Source organism: Poeciliopsis prolifica, unplaced genomic scaffold (genome assembly GCF_027474105.1).
Source record: "Poeciliopsis prolifica strain line A6 unplaced genomic scaffold, Auburn_PproV2 SCAFFOLD023, whole genome shotgun sequence".
Taxonomy (NCBI): Eukaryota; Metazoa; Chordata; class Actinopteri; order Cyprinodontiformes; family Poeciliidae; genus Poeciliopsis; species Poeciliopsis prolifica.
The window spans coordinates 4,422,709-4,439,575 of NW_026562398.1; the positions used below are offsets into that span (position 1 = coordinate 4,422,709).

The window sequence follows — 16,867 nt, forward strand, 5'->3', positions numbered from 1 at the left end:
AATGTTGACAAAACTCAGTTTGATGCTGGACCAGAGGAAGCTATCACTTTCATCAGGACATGAAAGGCGGACAAATGGCAAAAGGACAATCAAAAACGCCACAGTGGTTCAAAGGCACCATGTCTATGAGGTGGCTTTAAGGTGGTAGAAAATCAAACCAGTCCTTTGACCTGTAACATAAATCCTTAACACACCAGCATTTCACAATAAATGTTCTTCAGTTGAGCAGAATATCACAAGCTAACTGTCTCTTATCTGGCAGTTTAGGGAAATGGGTTTTATAAGCAGCCCTTATTATCTCCTGGTTGTGTTAACAAATCTTCTTATTAAGTTGTGTTTAACCATCTTTTCAGCATTTTTGGTGTGTATAAAACACTAGCTGCTTAAGATTGTGTGTTATTCACAACCATCACTTTTTGTATAAAACTGTGTTAACTTAGCGCAACAGTTTGTGAAACTGGGATAAATAATATGATTTGTATTTTTTAAATGTTGCCATCCACTGTGATCCATCACACACACACAAAAAAAAGACAACTAGGATCAAATAAAAACTAGATGAGATGTTTAGGACATTGCTCTTGGGTGGTAGAGAATAAAACTGATTCTTTGACAGAATCAGACCTGGCTAACACCAGCTCCAGTAAAGGACTAGAACCTCTAATAAATCTGATAATGTTTTGTAAACTTATTAAGAACAAGTCACATGTACAGCATTTCTAAAAGTAATAATAATAATAATAATACATTTTAGCACTTTGGGCACCAATTACACCCCTTTGTCTTCCTGGTTATATCTCTGCATCCTTGGAAAAGCAGCTTCTAGAATTTCCCACGTCTTATCGGCATATCCTTCTTGATCTCTGTCAGGCTTTTGGAAGTGCAGGTTCTTTCCAAAGACTCAAATTGCTCCTGAAGCCACTCCCTTGTTATCTATGCTATGTGCTTTGGGTCATTATCATGTTAGATGAGAAATCGTTGCAAGATGTTGTATAATGTGCATTAAATCCATATCTGTATAACATTCTTTCTCTTCTGATGTCTTTACTGAACATCCCTTCCAAAAATAAATCATCAATGACTTTGGAAATGTGGTTATTTTCTTCAGGAAGTCGTCTTTATGTCTTCTTTAGGATCACACAAATCAAATTTTCCACCATCAATTCCTTGGGCTTATGCTCATTCAGGATTTATTACCAAATATCACAGTCCATGAAAGCCACACATAAGCCAACTCTAACCTTGTTTTTTCCTGTTATTTATGTTGTGTATTTGCATACTGTTTGCTTTGTAATGTTTTCTGTCCTGATGTCTTTATGTATTCTTGAACTAGTATGTGTTTACAACCTTCTACTTTTGTTTTGAATTGATCAAAATTGTCTTGCGATACACAGATATGTTTTACCTTAATGAAGGTAAATTGAAGAAGTAAAGTTTCAAATGTTTCAACTCTTATCTTGTTAGATTAATTCTTCCTGTCAATCACCCATAAATGGCTCATGAAAGTCTTCAGGTTCTCTTGTTTAGACTAAAAGCCAATATATACTTTGAAACAACAGAGAAACTTCATCTTTCTGTTCTTGCTTGTTCTTGATGCATTTTCTGGGCAGGACACTTTTTTCTTGTGTGGTGTTTGAAGTTCTCCATTTTACTTCTTCGTAATTATGACTTGTCTTTGCTAACAAGAACTTTATATATGTAGCCTTGAGCTGTTCTTTTGGAGAATGTTCAGGCCTTAATTTGCATAGTCAGGTTTGTGCAGGTAGATTCAGGAATATAAATTACAAGATAATTCAGTATTTTATTTTGCTACTTGACTTGATCCAAACAAAGATGCATCATTAATAGTAATGTCATTTCATTTTTAAGGGCATGGCACAAAGTCATAAAATTTATTTGTTAAACGTTTATTTCCAATCGATATAATTATGGATTTATGGTACAGTGGACTCGTGGTTTATTATACGCACTATTGTAGCTAAAGAATATATACTCTTAAGAAAATCTTCACAGCAACTTAACATGTAGCACTTAGTATGCATTCAATAAATATTAGGAGATATTTGAGCAGAAGGTCTAGTGAAAGTTAATCCCTAAAAGGATTAAAGATTTTGCCCAAAAAGCTGTGGACAAAATTCTTATCTTATCTCAGATGACTTTGGAATCACCTGTACATTTAGACATCTTTGGTGAGTCTCTGACTTTATGGTTGTTGTTAGCTAGTTTTAAAGCTGTCCTAAATGTCAACAAAAATCTATTGAAACTTCTGTTGAAATCCAACAAATTAATGTAAAGTGGTTTTAGCCTAAACCTAATCCTGTTTGCCTCTTTGGTCAGAGTCTAATAAAATATTTTAGTCAGCTTATGCTAACCCTGCTGTTTTGTTATTTACTTCTGACCAGGTCAGAAGATATGTTTAAGAAACGTTTGCAGCATGTTAACTGTGTGAAAACATTGGTTAAATCTTTGCAAAATATGTCCCAACATCTCCAGTCTTTGATTTAAAAAGTCCTTATATCTCAAGGTATATTGTCTAACTAGTTAGAGCAGAAGAGTGACTACCTTGTGTCTGCAGTGGAATAAAACAGGCCATTTATACCTAAACATTTTCAGAATGTGTTTTGAGCAACAGAGTTGTTTAGGGCCAGTTATTTGTGTTTCAAACAATGTCAGAAATGATCAAGGTTACCAGGTTGTAGTCAGACCAATTCTTTACTTATCCAGAACAAAGACCAAGTTCATTATAAGCCAGGGTTTAAGCAGACCAATGAAACAGTCTTCAGTGTCATATTTAAAAAAAAAAAATCCCAAACCTGAGTAGCCTGACTTAATCAATGAACGCAGGAACGTCTGTCTCGATTTTCTGGTATCTGGTGTTTTAATTTTGCGTCTACAAAACTGTAGCCATCACCTTTTTAAACAAAAGGTGATATAAACATCTTGTGGAGATCCTCTATGTAGTCATCTGCAGTCACTAGTTTGCATTTTAAAAAAGGGCCAAAACTGCTACCATTTACCTAAACCATAATACTCCATATCAGACTATTTTTGATGAAGCTTTAACTAATTACTGTAAAACTATGGTTCTAAAGTAGCTCTATTGGGTGAAAATCATTCCGTTTGCAGGTTTCAAAGCCACCAAGAAAAAAATATGAAAAGGAGTTTGTTGTAGTTTTCCTTAAAAAAGAAAAAGAAAGACGAATGTCAATGAATTTATAATTTCAACAACTTCTAAAATAATTCAGATATATGAATGGCTCTTATGTGAATTTGATTAGGTGAATTTGATTAGGTGAATTTTCATTTTTACAATTAATATTTTGGTAAAAATGTTATTCAATATTTAGCTATGTGCTATGTGTTTGAAAGTATAAACAGGTTGAACCTATGCTGCAATGTCGCATGTTGTGCAAAACAGTAGTTATATGTGTGGCAGCTCAGGGAACAGCCTGAGTAAAAAGAAGTTCATTTGTGAATAGATATGACATTGCTGCTGGAAATGTGTGCATAAGTTTGTTACAGAGAAAGTATCTTATATAAGATTTATCAGATACTAAATTTAATAATTATTAAAACAGTACACCCAATAATCAAGATCTAAGCCTTTAAGTGCTTAGTTATTCTGCTTAAGTGTAATTTTTACACCCAGACCTAGAACTATTCCCTATCAGACAGTTTGCTAATTACAATCTTACAAAATGTTAAATCATTTCATTTGAATATTAGCTTGTTCTAATTCACATTTTCTCACCTTCCAAACATGGAATCCAGCTATTTTTAAGATACTTATTTTAAGTATGTAAAGTACTTTTTCAAACTCTTCATTACTATGAAATTATATTTTTATAATACATTTCTCCACAGAAGTTCCTAGAATTTTTTTTTAATTGTCTCTCTCTCGCAGATATAAATTTTGAAATAGTACAAATTTTAAATTTGGTCTACTCTACGGATGTTTTTCTTTTGGCCAGTAGAGGGTGCTTGTGTGTTACCATCAGCTAATCTAGACATCTGCTGTGGAGTGATTAAATTATCAAAACATTACTTGGAAAATTGATTTCGAGATATGTACGCCATGAAAGCATGTAAAAGTAAAACACTTTACAATGCAACCAATCTAAACAACACATTCTAGAACATGTGCTTTGTTAAATAAAATGCTGTCAACACTGACCCTCATCAACAAAAGTCATGCTTTTCCCATTACAACTGATTGGGACTCATTTTCTCAAATGACACACAGAAAGAGCAAAAAAGAGTCAGCTTATACTTCAGAAAGTACAATGGAAGAAAAACTCATTCAAGTTCCCTTTCTGCACAGAAAATCTACAAGCTAGTTAATTTCACAGCACATGATGGAGATTGCTATGTAGGCATATGCACAACTGAACTACATCACCCTCAACCTTTTCACAGCTTGTGATGAGATAAATCAAGTGAATTAAAAAGAAAACTAATTGCACTTATTGTTTAAACTGAAGTACATGGATTTAACCTTGACAAGAGACAGGTCATGATTTACCTAAAACAATCATTAAAATCACAAACCGATCATTTGTTCTTGCTCTTTTATCACTGAACTATAATTATATAGTAGCAGGGGTGGGCTCTTAAGGGCCGGCGTCCTGCAACTCTTGGATGTCTCCCTGGTCCAACACACTTGAATCAAATCGCTGAATCACCTCCGAAGTGCAGTCAGGTTCTCCAGAGTCCTGCTAATGACCTCATTATTTGACTCAGGCGTGTTGAAGCAGACATCTAAAAGTTGCAGGAGACCAGCCCTCAAGGCCTGGAGTTGCCCACCCCTGGTCTATAGCAATATTTAATATTCAACACTTCCTGGCACAGACGATGCATCCTGTCCCTGTCAATGATATAAAACAACTTACAAGTCAACAAAAACTTTTCTTTCAGGGTTGACGTTGCTTTTTGCTCAGCAGAACGTGGTTTAGCACAGTCAGGAGACGGAACAAAGCCAAGTAAGACTGAAAGTCAATTGGGAAATTAAAAAAAACAGAAGCAGGTCTGTTTATAAAGCCCTACTATATAGATGAAAATGAATTGTCTTTTAAACTTTTACATTCTAAACTTTGTCACAGTGGTATAAACAGAGTAGGCTACAAATCTGACAAAGTATCACACATGCTATTGCAAATAGTCATAACGGTATAGTTCTTCCAGATTACTTGATTTAACAGATTTATCATGTCTATGTAAAAAATGTGTTTTTAAATTTTTGCTTGACAGTTTGGAGAATCGATGGGTTACATTTAAAGGCCAGAAAATAAACTGATACATCTTTCTTGTGATTAACAATTTGATATATGTCTAATTCTAAGACCTGGCGTTTTAATAATATAAGCAGTTATTGTTATTACACAACAATCTTAACAGAATGCTTATGTGGAATACATTATTTTTATATACTCAGACTTGAGCAAAAACAAAATACGTTTTTAGGTTCTTAAAGGAAGTTTTACATTTTTGTTTTGCTTTTAGTCAAAAAACACTGACAATCTGCTATTAGTCAGCCAACACTTTTAATCCTACCAGCAACAACTGTTGCTTTACATCTTTTTTTTTTAAACCTCTGGAAAAAATGTTGCTCTAGCTTTGTGCAGACCCTTTTATAACCTATTAATGCTGAAGGTAAATGTCCGCCTCAAATGGGCACAAGAGGAAAGGAGTAAAATACCTTAATGATCTGATTTACCTGTTTTACACATATATTCTCTAAAAGATCTTCTATTAATATACAAATGACAACTTTGTCTGCATGCATCTTTTGAGCATAAGAAATCTAAGAATGGCAATATTCGTTGTCGCTAGCATACCACATCGCTATGCTGGGTGCCAAGAGTCTGGCAGTTTATTTATCTTGTGGATTTTTACACACAGCTTGAATCTACCAGATGTTTTAAATCTTCTACACTTAAAGAATCCCAAATTAATGTGTGCTACATTACAATCATTTCTAACATTAAAAAAGATGCAACTGAAAGTGACAATTATAGCGACTGCTCGGATAGTGAGTTCCAAGTCGGAGCAAGCCATTTGCCTGCTAAAATGTTGTATGGTGCAGCAGAAATGACAACCGAATAATAATATTAATATTATAAGTCTGGACCTACTCACAAATGTTCTCCACTCCCATCCCATCCACCAAGTTGCCCCTGTCCCTCATCTCTCTCTTCTGCAACATTTTGTGTTGGAAGAAAACCATTGCCACTACTTGGTGAATCTCCCACAGCATGAAGGGAAATGAAAGAAGGTTCCCTGTGATAAATGAGACCACACGACCAAGAAAAAAAAATGCCCTGAGATTGAGCCATAAAACAAGGCCATAAAAAACAGAAGATGACCCGTGATGGTGAGTCTCGCATAGCGCCAAGTCGAAAAAGAAGGTGCCCAAAAGACACTGATGCCCTACAAAATGAAACTTTGCAACCCAATAAGAAAACAATATAAAAAAAACCCTTCAAAACTGGGTTTTTAAAAAGTCACAATTACCAGCAACATCCAATATATCAGTTTGTGACTTATGGCCCAACGCAGATTTCATTAAAGCAACAAAACACAACCCTGTTGATTTGTTCGTATTGACATATCCTCCTATTCGGAGGGAGAGCTCAGTTGAAATGTTGAATGCTTATTCAATACAAACCAAAGGGAAGGTACTTGATCTGGACATGGATGTGATTCTGGCCATTTCTGGCTTTCAATGGAGGAACATGTATAGGTCATCTGACCGTCATGTCGAAAGTTAAACCATCTCAAATGCAAAAAGCAACGGCTTTTATGAAATAATGGCCCCAACTCATCTGGTGGATAAGTTATAGGCAGCAGACAACCCTTTCTACAAAATATTGCCCATCTTCAGTCCACTGAAAGATTCCTGCAGAAATGATGACATACACAAGACTGCTATCCATTGTTGATACTCTTGTTATAGCAAACAAGGCTGCAAACAGTTTATTTGGAAATTTGGGTGCTTTGTTTTACCCATTGTGTCCATGTTTCACATGGAGCCCTATTGTGAAGTCCACACACATCTTCTCGATGTGAGAGGCAGAAGTTCCTCCAGGGTGCTCATTTGTGCATGGTAACCTTTTCACTTCACTTATCCTCGCCGAGGAAATGACCGAACAAGGTTTCGGGATTCTTGAGACACTGATTTCTGCATGATGTGCCATAATATGTGTATGTATCTTAAGCAGTTCTGAATATACTTATAACAATGCCTTGTTATTATAGGTCATGCGTGTTATTGTTACTCTCATTTTAAATGTGTGTAAAAGGGGCAAATTAAAGTTCCAAAGCGATGTAGTTTCTCACTGGTAACCACTGCTGCTGAGTGTAAAACCTACACTTTCACTAACAATACCAACATAAATAAAAAAATAAAAAATCTAATATGTGTTAGAGAATTTTAAGGATTTAATGAATGCACTTATTTTGCAAAGGAAAATGTAGAATTAAATGTGTAAATCAGACAGTGTTTCTACTCAGGTTGCCAGGCAGTAATATCACAGTATTAAAACTATAGTTTTAATACTGTGATAGATGGTAATCCTTTATTTTTCAAGTCATGAAAGGCATTATTTTTTGTGACTCAATAGTTGATTATTTTTTTTTCCTTGTGGGAACGGAAAACATGTAGTAGCCATCTCTTGGCACTCGTATGGGTAAGTATAACACTTCTGCTGTGCCTCAAGTAGCTCGTAATATACTGATAGCAAGCCCATCTCTATTGAGTATATTAACTTACTAACTTCATATGAACATATACAGCTATGGCTTTCGCCTTTTACAGGTTTCTGACAGATTCTTTCTTGTATAATATTTTTTTTCTTGTATTTTGAAAAACAAAAAAACCAATAGTGTGTGTTATGTGACTACTAGTATTGTTGCCTTTAATTGTGTTTGAGACAATTAACAAGCAAAATCTAGGAACTCAAATCTTTGACCTCAACTCAGATGAAAAACTTCAAATGATCTCAGTTCTTCTTGGATCCTCAGGAATCTCCAATAAAAGACATGCAAAGCTCTACAGAACTTTTCATAAAACAAATACACAAACATTGAAGAAAAACAGTGAAGTTTCTCTTCTGATTTTTTTTAATTAAAGCCCTACTAAGGTGTGAGATTTAAAATTAAGAGCGTGAATTCACCTTTTTAGATTTAGATAACGACTTACTTTTGATGTTTTAACAAGCTCAAAATCTGAGATGTTTAATTGATAGTAATATTTAAAATGGTTGGCTATTTAGGCTGAAAATGTTTTGTGGATACTAAGCATTTGATGAATATGACAGCTTGATATTTATAATTTAGTCTGTATGCTTTCATAAATTCCACATAAATGTGTGATCAACCTGTTGACATGACGATAGTGCCCCACGTTGTGGGTGTTGGAAACCAAAAACTCCTTAATGCATTATTAAAAAAGCGGATCTACTCTCACAAAAGAATAGCAAATTACCACGTCTGGGTGAACAGGGTGTATTATGTAAAATGAGTTGGATTGTATTGCTTTTTGCTGTATATACTGATGGAAAAGAAACATATAGTTGGAATAAGGACCATAAAGCAATATTTGTGATCATCTAAATAGATCACATGGAGTGCTTTGATTCACCAGGACAAAACTTCTGCTCTCAGCCCCTGTGATCACATCTGTTCAGGGAAGATCATGGAGTGAAGACGCTGTCTCAGGTTGTCTCATCCCTTGATGTCCACCCCAGCGAGAAACTGTGTGCTGTGTTGCTGCACCACAGCTGAAGACTTGACCAATTCCTGCTAGGGACCAGATGTTCAGTCGGGATCCTCTTCAGGAATGTGCCAGCACTTCACAGCTGCACACCCAGAGGCTCAGTGGTTCCACGAGGTGCTGAGCAGAGAACAGGTTGTCCCTTTGGTTATGATACACTGCAGAACAACTGGTGTTGTGGGGAACGTTTTCTTTTTGCCATCAGTATATATCAAGACTCAGCCAATGCTGCAAGAATATTAGGATCCAAGGCAGGACCCTGATATTATTAATCCATTTATTTTGCAAAGGGATTGAAACAGAAAGGCATACACAGCCCTCCACTCCCATCAAATATTAAATAGATGTGCAATTCGGGCAATTAGATCAGCTGACTGTACAAGGATCAACAGTAGGTACCTCAGTACCAACTTGAATTTCAGGAGTGATCATTTAAAAAAAAAAATCTCAAAAGCTGACCATGGTAAAAAGAAAAAAAATCTCAAAAAAACTTCAGAAAAAGTAGTTTGCAGCATTCCATGTGGATATGTAAGAAATGTGTATGCTGTCATCTAATTTGAATCGAAAATACTCAAAGTACTTTGACACTGCTAACATTCCAGTATTCACGTCATCACTTGAGAGCAAAGTTGGCTTATTGTCATCCAACTTCAGTTTTGGAGAGATATTCTTTTATCTCCCCACGAGGAGATAAAAATGGTGCTGTGCTCCAGCGGAGGCTTGAATGTATAAACGAACTGTTACTCATTCCTGAGGCTAAGCAGGAGGACAGCCTTTCACTGATGCAGACGAATCTTCCCTCCACTGTCACAAAACTCTAATTCGAACGGTGTATACCAGATTTATGTACCATGTGTGGAAACTCTTCCTGCTCGAAAGCAGCTGCCCTGTCAATAGTCAGCCGAAGACTGTCTCCATCCATTTTGAAGAAAGCGAGATGTCTAAGGTTACTGGAAGCGTACACAGCATAATGTGAGATTCTCTGTATCAAGAAAGCTATTTGAAGACGGCGTGAACATGGGGAGTTTTAAAATGCAGAAGCCACATGTATGCAGGGAAGCATCTAATGCAGCAAAAAGCTTCAGTTGTACTCAGATTGTGTTTAAATGTAACCTCAAAATATCACAGGAAAATGTTGCCTGTTGGTGGCATCAGGTTGCTAAACAGAAAATACCTTCTTAAAAATATACTTCATTAAAAGAAGCAACTCTGAAGAAGAACAGAGAATGGCCATCAGTAAATTATATAGCATAAAGAGGGAATTTAAATTGCAGTCTGAAATTAAACGTCATTAACTAAACATTTATTTAACCTTTTGGAAACCGGACAGGAAATGTGCTGCCCTAATACGAAGCCTTAAAATGTAAAATATTTTCCAAAAGCATTTATAGCCCTCAAAACTTTTTATACAACTTGGTTCTTAAAGTTTTTCACACATAAAATCGAAAATGTGTGGCATGAATCTTTAGTCCTCGTGTCAATAATTTGTTGCATATTCTTTTTGTGGTATGTCACAATCATTTTTGAACGCCTAAAAATTACATTTATTTTCCTAATTTTAAAAATAACTCAAACTCAGTCTGACTGGATGGACAAGGTCTGGATTCAAGTCTGGACTTTGACAAATTCATTCAAACACCTGGATGTGTTTTGACCTAAATCGTTCAGTATACATCAGTTATCCTAATTTAATACCCTCACCCCAGTGAAAATGTTTTCCCTCAGCATGATGCTTTCACCACGTTGCACCTCCAAAGTTATGCAAGCTGTTTAAAGCTCTTAGGAAACTGTTTTATAACCTAACCCTGCTTGATATTTCTCCAAAAACTCCATTCCTGGCTTGTTCTTCTGTGTCCTCAAATTAGGGGCCTCCTCTGAACACCAGTATTTCTACTTAGAGTAAATTAAACACAACGGTATATATTGAATAATTAAGTGACTTTTGAATGTAAATGAGTGTACCATTAGGTATATCAGAGTTAAATATATTTGCCTGCCCATACTTTTTGAGATCATTCTTTTTCTATTTTACAATTCTGATCTATTTTTGGTCAGTTTATGGTTGTAAAGCAACAAATATTGAAATGTTTAAAGAATAAAATTCTTCTGCAAGGTGGTATAGACAAGGATAACAATGCTTTAAATCAAGTATTCTTATTTTAGTCTGCTAAAATAGAAAATCATTTGACTTGTTGGATTTGCTCCATTGCAACATACATTTAGTCGTATTATGCATCGTAAGACTGATCATAAATTTTGCAAAATGTATTTTTTGTACTGTAAATATTTACTGTATGTTTAATTTACTTTGAGAGCTTTCCTAAGCTTTTTGTATGAGGAGTGAGCTTCATAAATGCACAAAAACCACAGTCACAAAAAATCCATTTTCATAATCAAGAACTAGGAACATTGCAGCAAATTCTGGCTGAAAGTGTTTAACATGCAGATTGTGTGGATAGATTCGTCCCTAGGGCTTCCAACGAGCCAGCAGAAATGTGTGTCGGGGATCTGACCCGCCCTTTATGTTGTGAGAGCATGATAACTTTTTAAACTGAAAACAAAGCAAGAGCGTAGAAATGTTTCTCATAAAGCAGCCATAGAAATTGATTATTGAGATATTTTAGGAGTAAAAGTGAAACAGTGTCACTGAGGAACGTTTTTGATTGAAACACAGACAGCAGGCTTGAGCAGCCTTCTGCACTTTTCTCCTGAATGAAAGTTAAACATGGGTGCACAATATAAAGATTAAATGTAAAATCCTATTGCAACACTTTAGGAAAAGATCTTGATAGTTTTACTGGTCGTACAATGAGCAATGCTTCCCCCATTCCCAAAAAAGTTGTTTCCAACATGTGAGGGTTTTGTTCATTGTTCAATGATCCTTCAAAGTTGAGATTTATGGAGAGCTTAGGAGTTTAAAAGTGAAATGAAGTTGTATCAGCACAGAAATTCAGCAAAATTCACACCTGAGACCCAGGCGTTTTGTTTTAGGGATTACCTAATGCGATGCATTAAGACGCTTTCAACACAACATTTTTGGTATTTAAATCCAAGAGCAACAATGAAATTGAACATACTTACCCAGAGCTGACCCCTGCTACTTGTCAGTCATCCATGAGAGTAAATGTGTATGTACAGGGAGTGTGTGTTTGTTTTCTGTAGCCATTTAAAGGGAAGGACAGCTCTACAGTATCTGAGGAGGTGCTTTGTGCATGGTGAATAAACTACCTGAATGTGTACGAGTACAGAGTGGTACATACACGTGGTGTTTAGGTTAGATGATGGTATGGAAGTGGACTGAACATCTGTGAGATTGGGGTCACAGGTTTTAGGAGAAGCGGACGGCTCCTCCTGCTCTGCCTGATCTTCCTCCGCCCCCACTTCATCAGCACCTTCCACAGCTTTTCTTGCCAACCTCTTAGAAGTTCGACACAAGATTTCAGCCTGAATGGAACATTTTAAAACATATTAGCATCTAAGAGCTCACCCATTATCTACAAAACAACGCTTTCTTAACTCTAAAACGCTTCACTTAGTCTAGGTGTTTACTCACCTTTGCAGCAGATTTTCTCTGAGGTCGTCCTTTGGATTTAGGCACCTTAGGGCTGGAAAGAGTCTTCATGGTGATGGCAGCATGCTGAAGGATGCAGTCGGTGCCACAATAAACAGAGTCCGGTAGCGCCGGTTTTGCGCAGCCAGGTCCAGTGCAGAGAGGGAACGAATCATCTGCCTCCATCTCACACTGAGGGTCAGCTTCAACTTCAGCTTTTGTTTCCACCTCAGCTTCAACTTCTGTTTCCACTTCAGCTTTTGTTTCTCCCTCAGGTTCAACTTCAGCCTTTTTACTGGTTTCTCCCTCAGGCTGAACTTCAGCTTTTGTTTCCCCCTCAGGTTCAGCTTCAACTTGAGGCTTTATCACAAGAGCCTCACTCTCTTCTTCTTCCTCCTTCTCCTCTACTAAAACAGCCTCCTAAACACAGATCACCAACTTAAATGCAGACTCATTCAAATTTGTTATACTTATGCTAAATCTTAAAATAAACCAGAGCAAAATTCATTTTCATTCAACTTCACTCTGGACCTTTTGTTGAATGGATAATAATCCAAACTAAATTCAAACCTTGACAACTTGCTGCTGCTCCTCTTGTGGCTCTGTTTCCACAGCAGGAGGACTCAGCGTCAGACATTCAGGAAAGCTAAGGTCTGGCTCAAGATGAGTCTCGAGGTGGATGATGCTCTGCCTCGTTGTAGTGCAGGTTAAACACGTGTAGTCTCGGTCTCTCTCCTCTAGCTTCCCGTCCTGCATTTCACTTATACCGACACATGCGCTATGAAACCACTCCTGGCAGCTGCTACAGCAGATCATGAACCTGAAAAACGGACATTTTCAGGAAGTGAAACAGGCATAAAAAAACTGGAATGCAAATCTATCAGCTAAGAGACTTTGTTACCTCTTGATGTGCGTTTGGCTGCAGACGAAGCATGTAGCAATGGAGTCCTGTCCCTCACTCTCTGTTATGCTGGGAATCTCTGCTATAGTCTCTCCCTGATTCATGTCTTCCTCTCCTTCCACCTCATTTGGTGCATCATCGAACTGGCCGTGAGTTACGGCGCCACTTTGGTTAAAATCGCTGTCTAGAATTACGCAGCCTGTGCTGACAGACTGCAGCGCAGCATTCAGAGTTATACCAAAGTGTGCAGCTGTTGATTCCATCTCAGGAGGGATCTGTGGGTCGTTCTTGATGCCATCTTTGGGTAAATCCTGCTGCTCGTCTGCATTAACAAACACCACTTCATCGTCTGTGTCTTCGTTGACTACAATGACGGACTGAAGCACCGCTGCCCTCCCTCGGCCTCTTCCCTTACCTTTCCCCCTTCCTCTGCCTCTTCCCCTGCCTCTCCCTCTGCCCCTGGCTTTTCTTCTTCCACCATTCCCACCTTGAGCTTTTGAGTCTCCCTGCCTGCTGCTTCTGGCCAGCTGCTCTTTAATTTGCATCAGAGTCTTTTCATCACTGTCCTCTTCCTGACTGGAGATCAAAACAACATAATTGCTCTCTCTTTCTTCAACATTGGTAGGAGCAAAAGGCTGTGTGACTTCCATGCCATCCGGGTTATCAGGGGTCTCGTTTTCTTCTACAGGCTGTGGATCAGTGGGCTCAGTTTCATTAGCAGGCTCAAAGTAACTAGGAACTGCCAGGGCATCTGTCAAAGAGAGGCCTTCGTTGCCACCAAGCAAGGAGAACGCTGTGTGGAAAGCAGATCCAAAGTCCTGCCATAAGTTGGGATCAAAGCTCCCTCCAGCAGAGGTCTCTGGTGGCTCCTTGCTGTCCTCTGACGCAGGGGAGGAAGGAGCAGACCACTGCAGGTCCTCTATCACACTCCTAGCTGTTCGAGTTTTCTGCTTGGTGTCTTCTTCTGTGTTCATTTCTGGCGCCTGGTTGGTTCTTCGGCTTCTGCCCCTTCGAAGCGGCGGGGGGTTGTGGGTCAGGTCTCCGACCTCCTCCATAAACTCCCGTTTAGCAAAGGTTGTCCTTCTGAAGCCCCAGGACTTTTTAACCTGCGACAAGGACGGCCTGGCACCGGAGTCCACCCCGCCTGATTGGCTCTGTTCATCTACAGGGAAAATGAATGATCAAAAATAGAAACAACACCGTGATATTTTAGCCATTTGCTTAAGAAACTTGTCCACGTACCTGATGTACCTGAGTCACCACCGTCATTAACTGCATTGGTCTTTTCTATTAAGTCCATGCTGACATCAGTAGCCAGCAGTCCTGTTCATAAACAATTTAAGTTAAAACAAATTGTGAGATCCATCTCAGTAGCAGCATCAATTTGTATTCACTTCAACAACAGCCCTAAGGCACCGTAAGGCTGGAAAGAGTTCTGTCCTGAAAAAAACTGTTTTTTTTTAATCTACTATCAGGAAATTGTGTTCTAGCAGTCCAATAAATATCTACAAAGAGGATGTAAATTTAGAGTTATTTGGGTCTGGGATCTTACTCTCATATTTCCTGACTTAATTGTGCCGAAAAGGATAAAACTATAAAGACGTTGAAAAAGGCCCTTTTATGAACTTTACAAAAAAGAAAACAAAATAATCAAGCTACATTACTGGCCTGATTTGAGCATTCCTATCAATAAATATTGCTATAAATTATGAAAAATGCTCCTCTACAACATAAATGATGTGATAATAAAGTGAATTGGTATGAAGTAGTTTGTGGCGGTAGGAAGAATTTAATGGCAACACATGCATATGCAAATAAGAAAAATTGACCTGGGCCTGGTTTCCTTTTGGTGCAGTTACTGTGACAAACAGCGTTTTTTAATTATTTAAATAAAATATTAAGGAAACAAGAATGTGAAAGTAATACTTGTGAAAATGATTATTATGAACAAAAAAAATGTTTTAAACAAAATCTACTAACACAAGCCTAATGTTTTTAAGATAGCTTTCCTTTTTCAGGGGAGAAATAATAATAAAAAAAACTGTTCACATCAGATGAAACATGAAGGACAACTGAGCTCTATTTTACAGGGAAGTGATGTTCTTAATTTGCCCCTGCAAAAATATTAGCAAAAGTAAGTAACAGTGTTCTATTTTATCTGGTAAACTTTCAGCTGTAAGTAGGCAAATAATCTGCATGCTGCAGTAATCTGTGCAAGGCTGGCCTTTCAGGTTTAACACCAAATGTGGATTTGGCATAAAAACTACACATAATGATTGATTTTGTAGTCTGTACTTTGAATATACGTTATAACCTCGATGTTAATTAAACGTTTGACCCTTGTGCCTGGACTAGATTTCATGTTTTTTAGCAGAGCAGAAACAGTGAGGTGCTAGTATTTGTTCACACTCCTCAACAACATTGAAATGCATTTTGAACCTCGATAACACTATTTAGACAAGTAGTAATGAAACTAGTCTCAACCAGCGTGAAACCGCAAAAAGAAAACGATTTATCTGCTCTCTCGACAACACAGTGGAGTTATTCCGTTAGGCCACAGGGGAGAATGGCTACTAGTTTAAAGCGTCCGACATTGTTGTCTGTAGCTAACTTAGCTAGCCGTGACGGTGAACTGCTAACAAAGGACTACATTTTGCAGATAACTGTATTTAACAACGCTGTCTGCGAGCACTAGTAGCAGACAAGAATACCATACCTTGAAGTATTTGATACTGTTTTCCAGTAGTTGTTAGATTCGTTCAGCTACCATGCTAGCATGGGATTCCATTTTCTTTGCCCTAGTATTCGGGATCTCGCGAGATTTCACCAGAGGCGGAAGCAGTGTTGACGATGCTTCCATCTCATTGTTGTGAGTGGAAGTTTACCTTGGAAATTGATGTTTGCTAACTTAGTTTTTCGAATAATCTCCAATATTCATGTTCTACTTAGGTTTATATATAGTAAAAAATGTATGCAATGTAATGTCCATTTTATTCGCAATAAAAAATAGCAACGTGACATTATTACTAAAAGAGCAAATCACATTTAAAAAAAATATTTAAAAGCAAATTTCTATAAAATGACCATTTCACCTTGTGAGTTAACCAGCAAGAAGTATTTCTTTATATATATATTTACATGTACATAGGTCTAAAGAGTGAGCCAGCATCATATTAGATCATATGGCTTAAGAATGGTATGCCAGTCAAATTCATATATTTAAAGATAGGTGGACAAATATTTTGGGCAATATCCAGCATCTTCACTGCCAAAACGTCTATTTTTCTTACAGCAGCAGAAGGACTCTCAAGGTAAATCAGCATGTCATACTGCAAACAAAATTTTTTGATATATATAAATGAATCACCAGTTTTAGAAAAAAGTTGTATTTATTGCAGTGAAATGTGGCTCGGTCTTTAACTTTTGAGGTAATTGTTTGTCTACATATGGTTCTCTTCCAAACTACTTCTTGAATTTACTCAGTTTGGTAAGCTGAAAAACATTTACGCTTGACGGGGAAGGGGGGCGGCGGGTAAATACATTTGTACTCCTTTACATTTTCATTCTTCATATTGTAAAACAGAGGAGTGCTGTGTTGTTATAGCATCACATCACCACAGCAGATCCAAATTACCTGAAAATTTGC

At 37.4% G+C, this 16,867-nt stretch overlaps 1 protein-coding gene across 2 annotated transcripts in view; it reads right to left on the reverse strand.

The window, feature by feature from the left end:
• The window catches only part of LOC129370199 (uncharacterized), a 30,134-nt gene extending 14,111 nt beyond the window's left edge, over positions 1-16,023 (reverse strand). For both annotated transcript variants that reach the window (XM_055045965.1, XM_055045964.1), the window contains exons 1-6: positions 15,938-16,023; positions 14,464-14,544; positions 13,222-14,383; positions 12,891-13,140; positions 12,324-12,740; positions 12,031-12,214 (exon numbers count right to left, since the gene is read on the reverse strand). In XM_055045965.1, coding sequence (XP_054901940.1) covers positions 12,031-12,214; positions 12,324-12,740; positions 12,891-13,140; positions 13,222-14,383; positions 14,464-14,521 — 2,071 coding nt within the window. In that variant the 5' untranslated portion in view covers positions 14,522-14,544; positions 15,938-16,023. The remainder of the gene's footprint in view (positions 1-12,030; positions 12,215-12,323; positions 12,741-12,890; positions 13,141-13,221; positions 14,384-14,463; positions 14,545-15,937) is intronic.
• Positions 16,024-16,867: the final 844 nt, after the last annotated feature.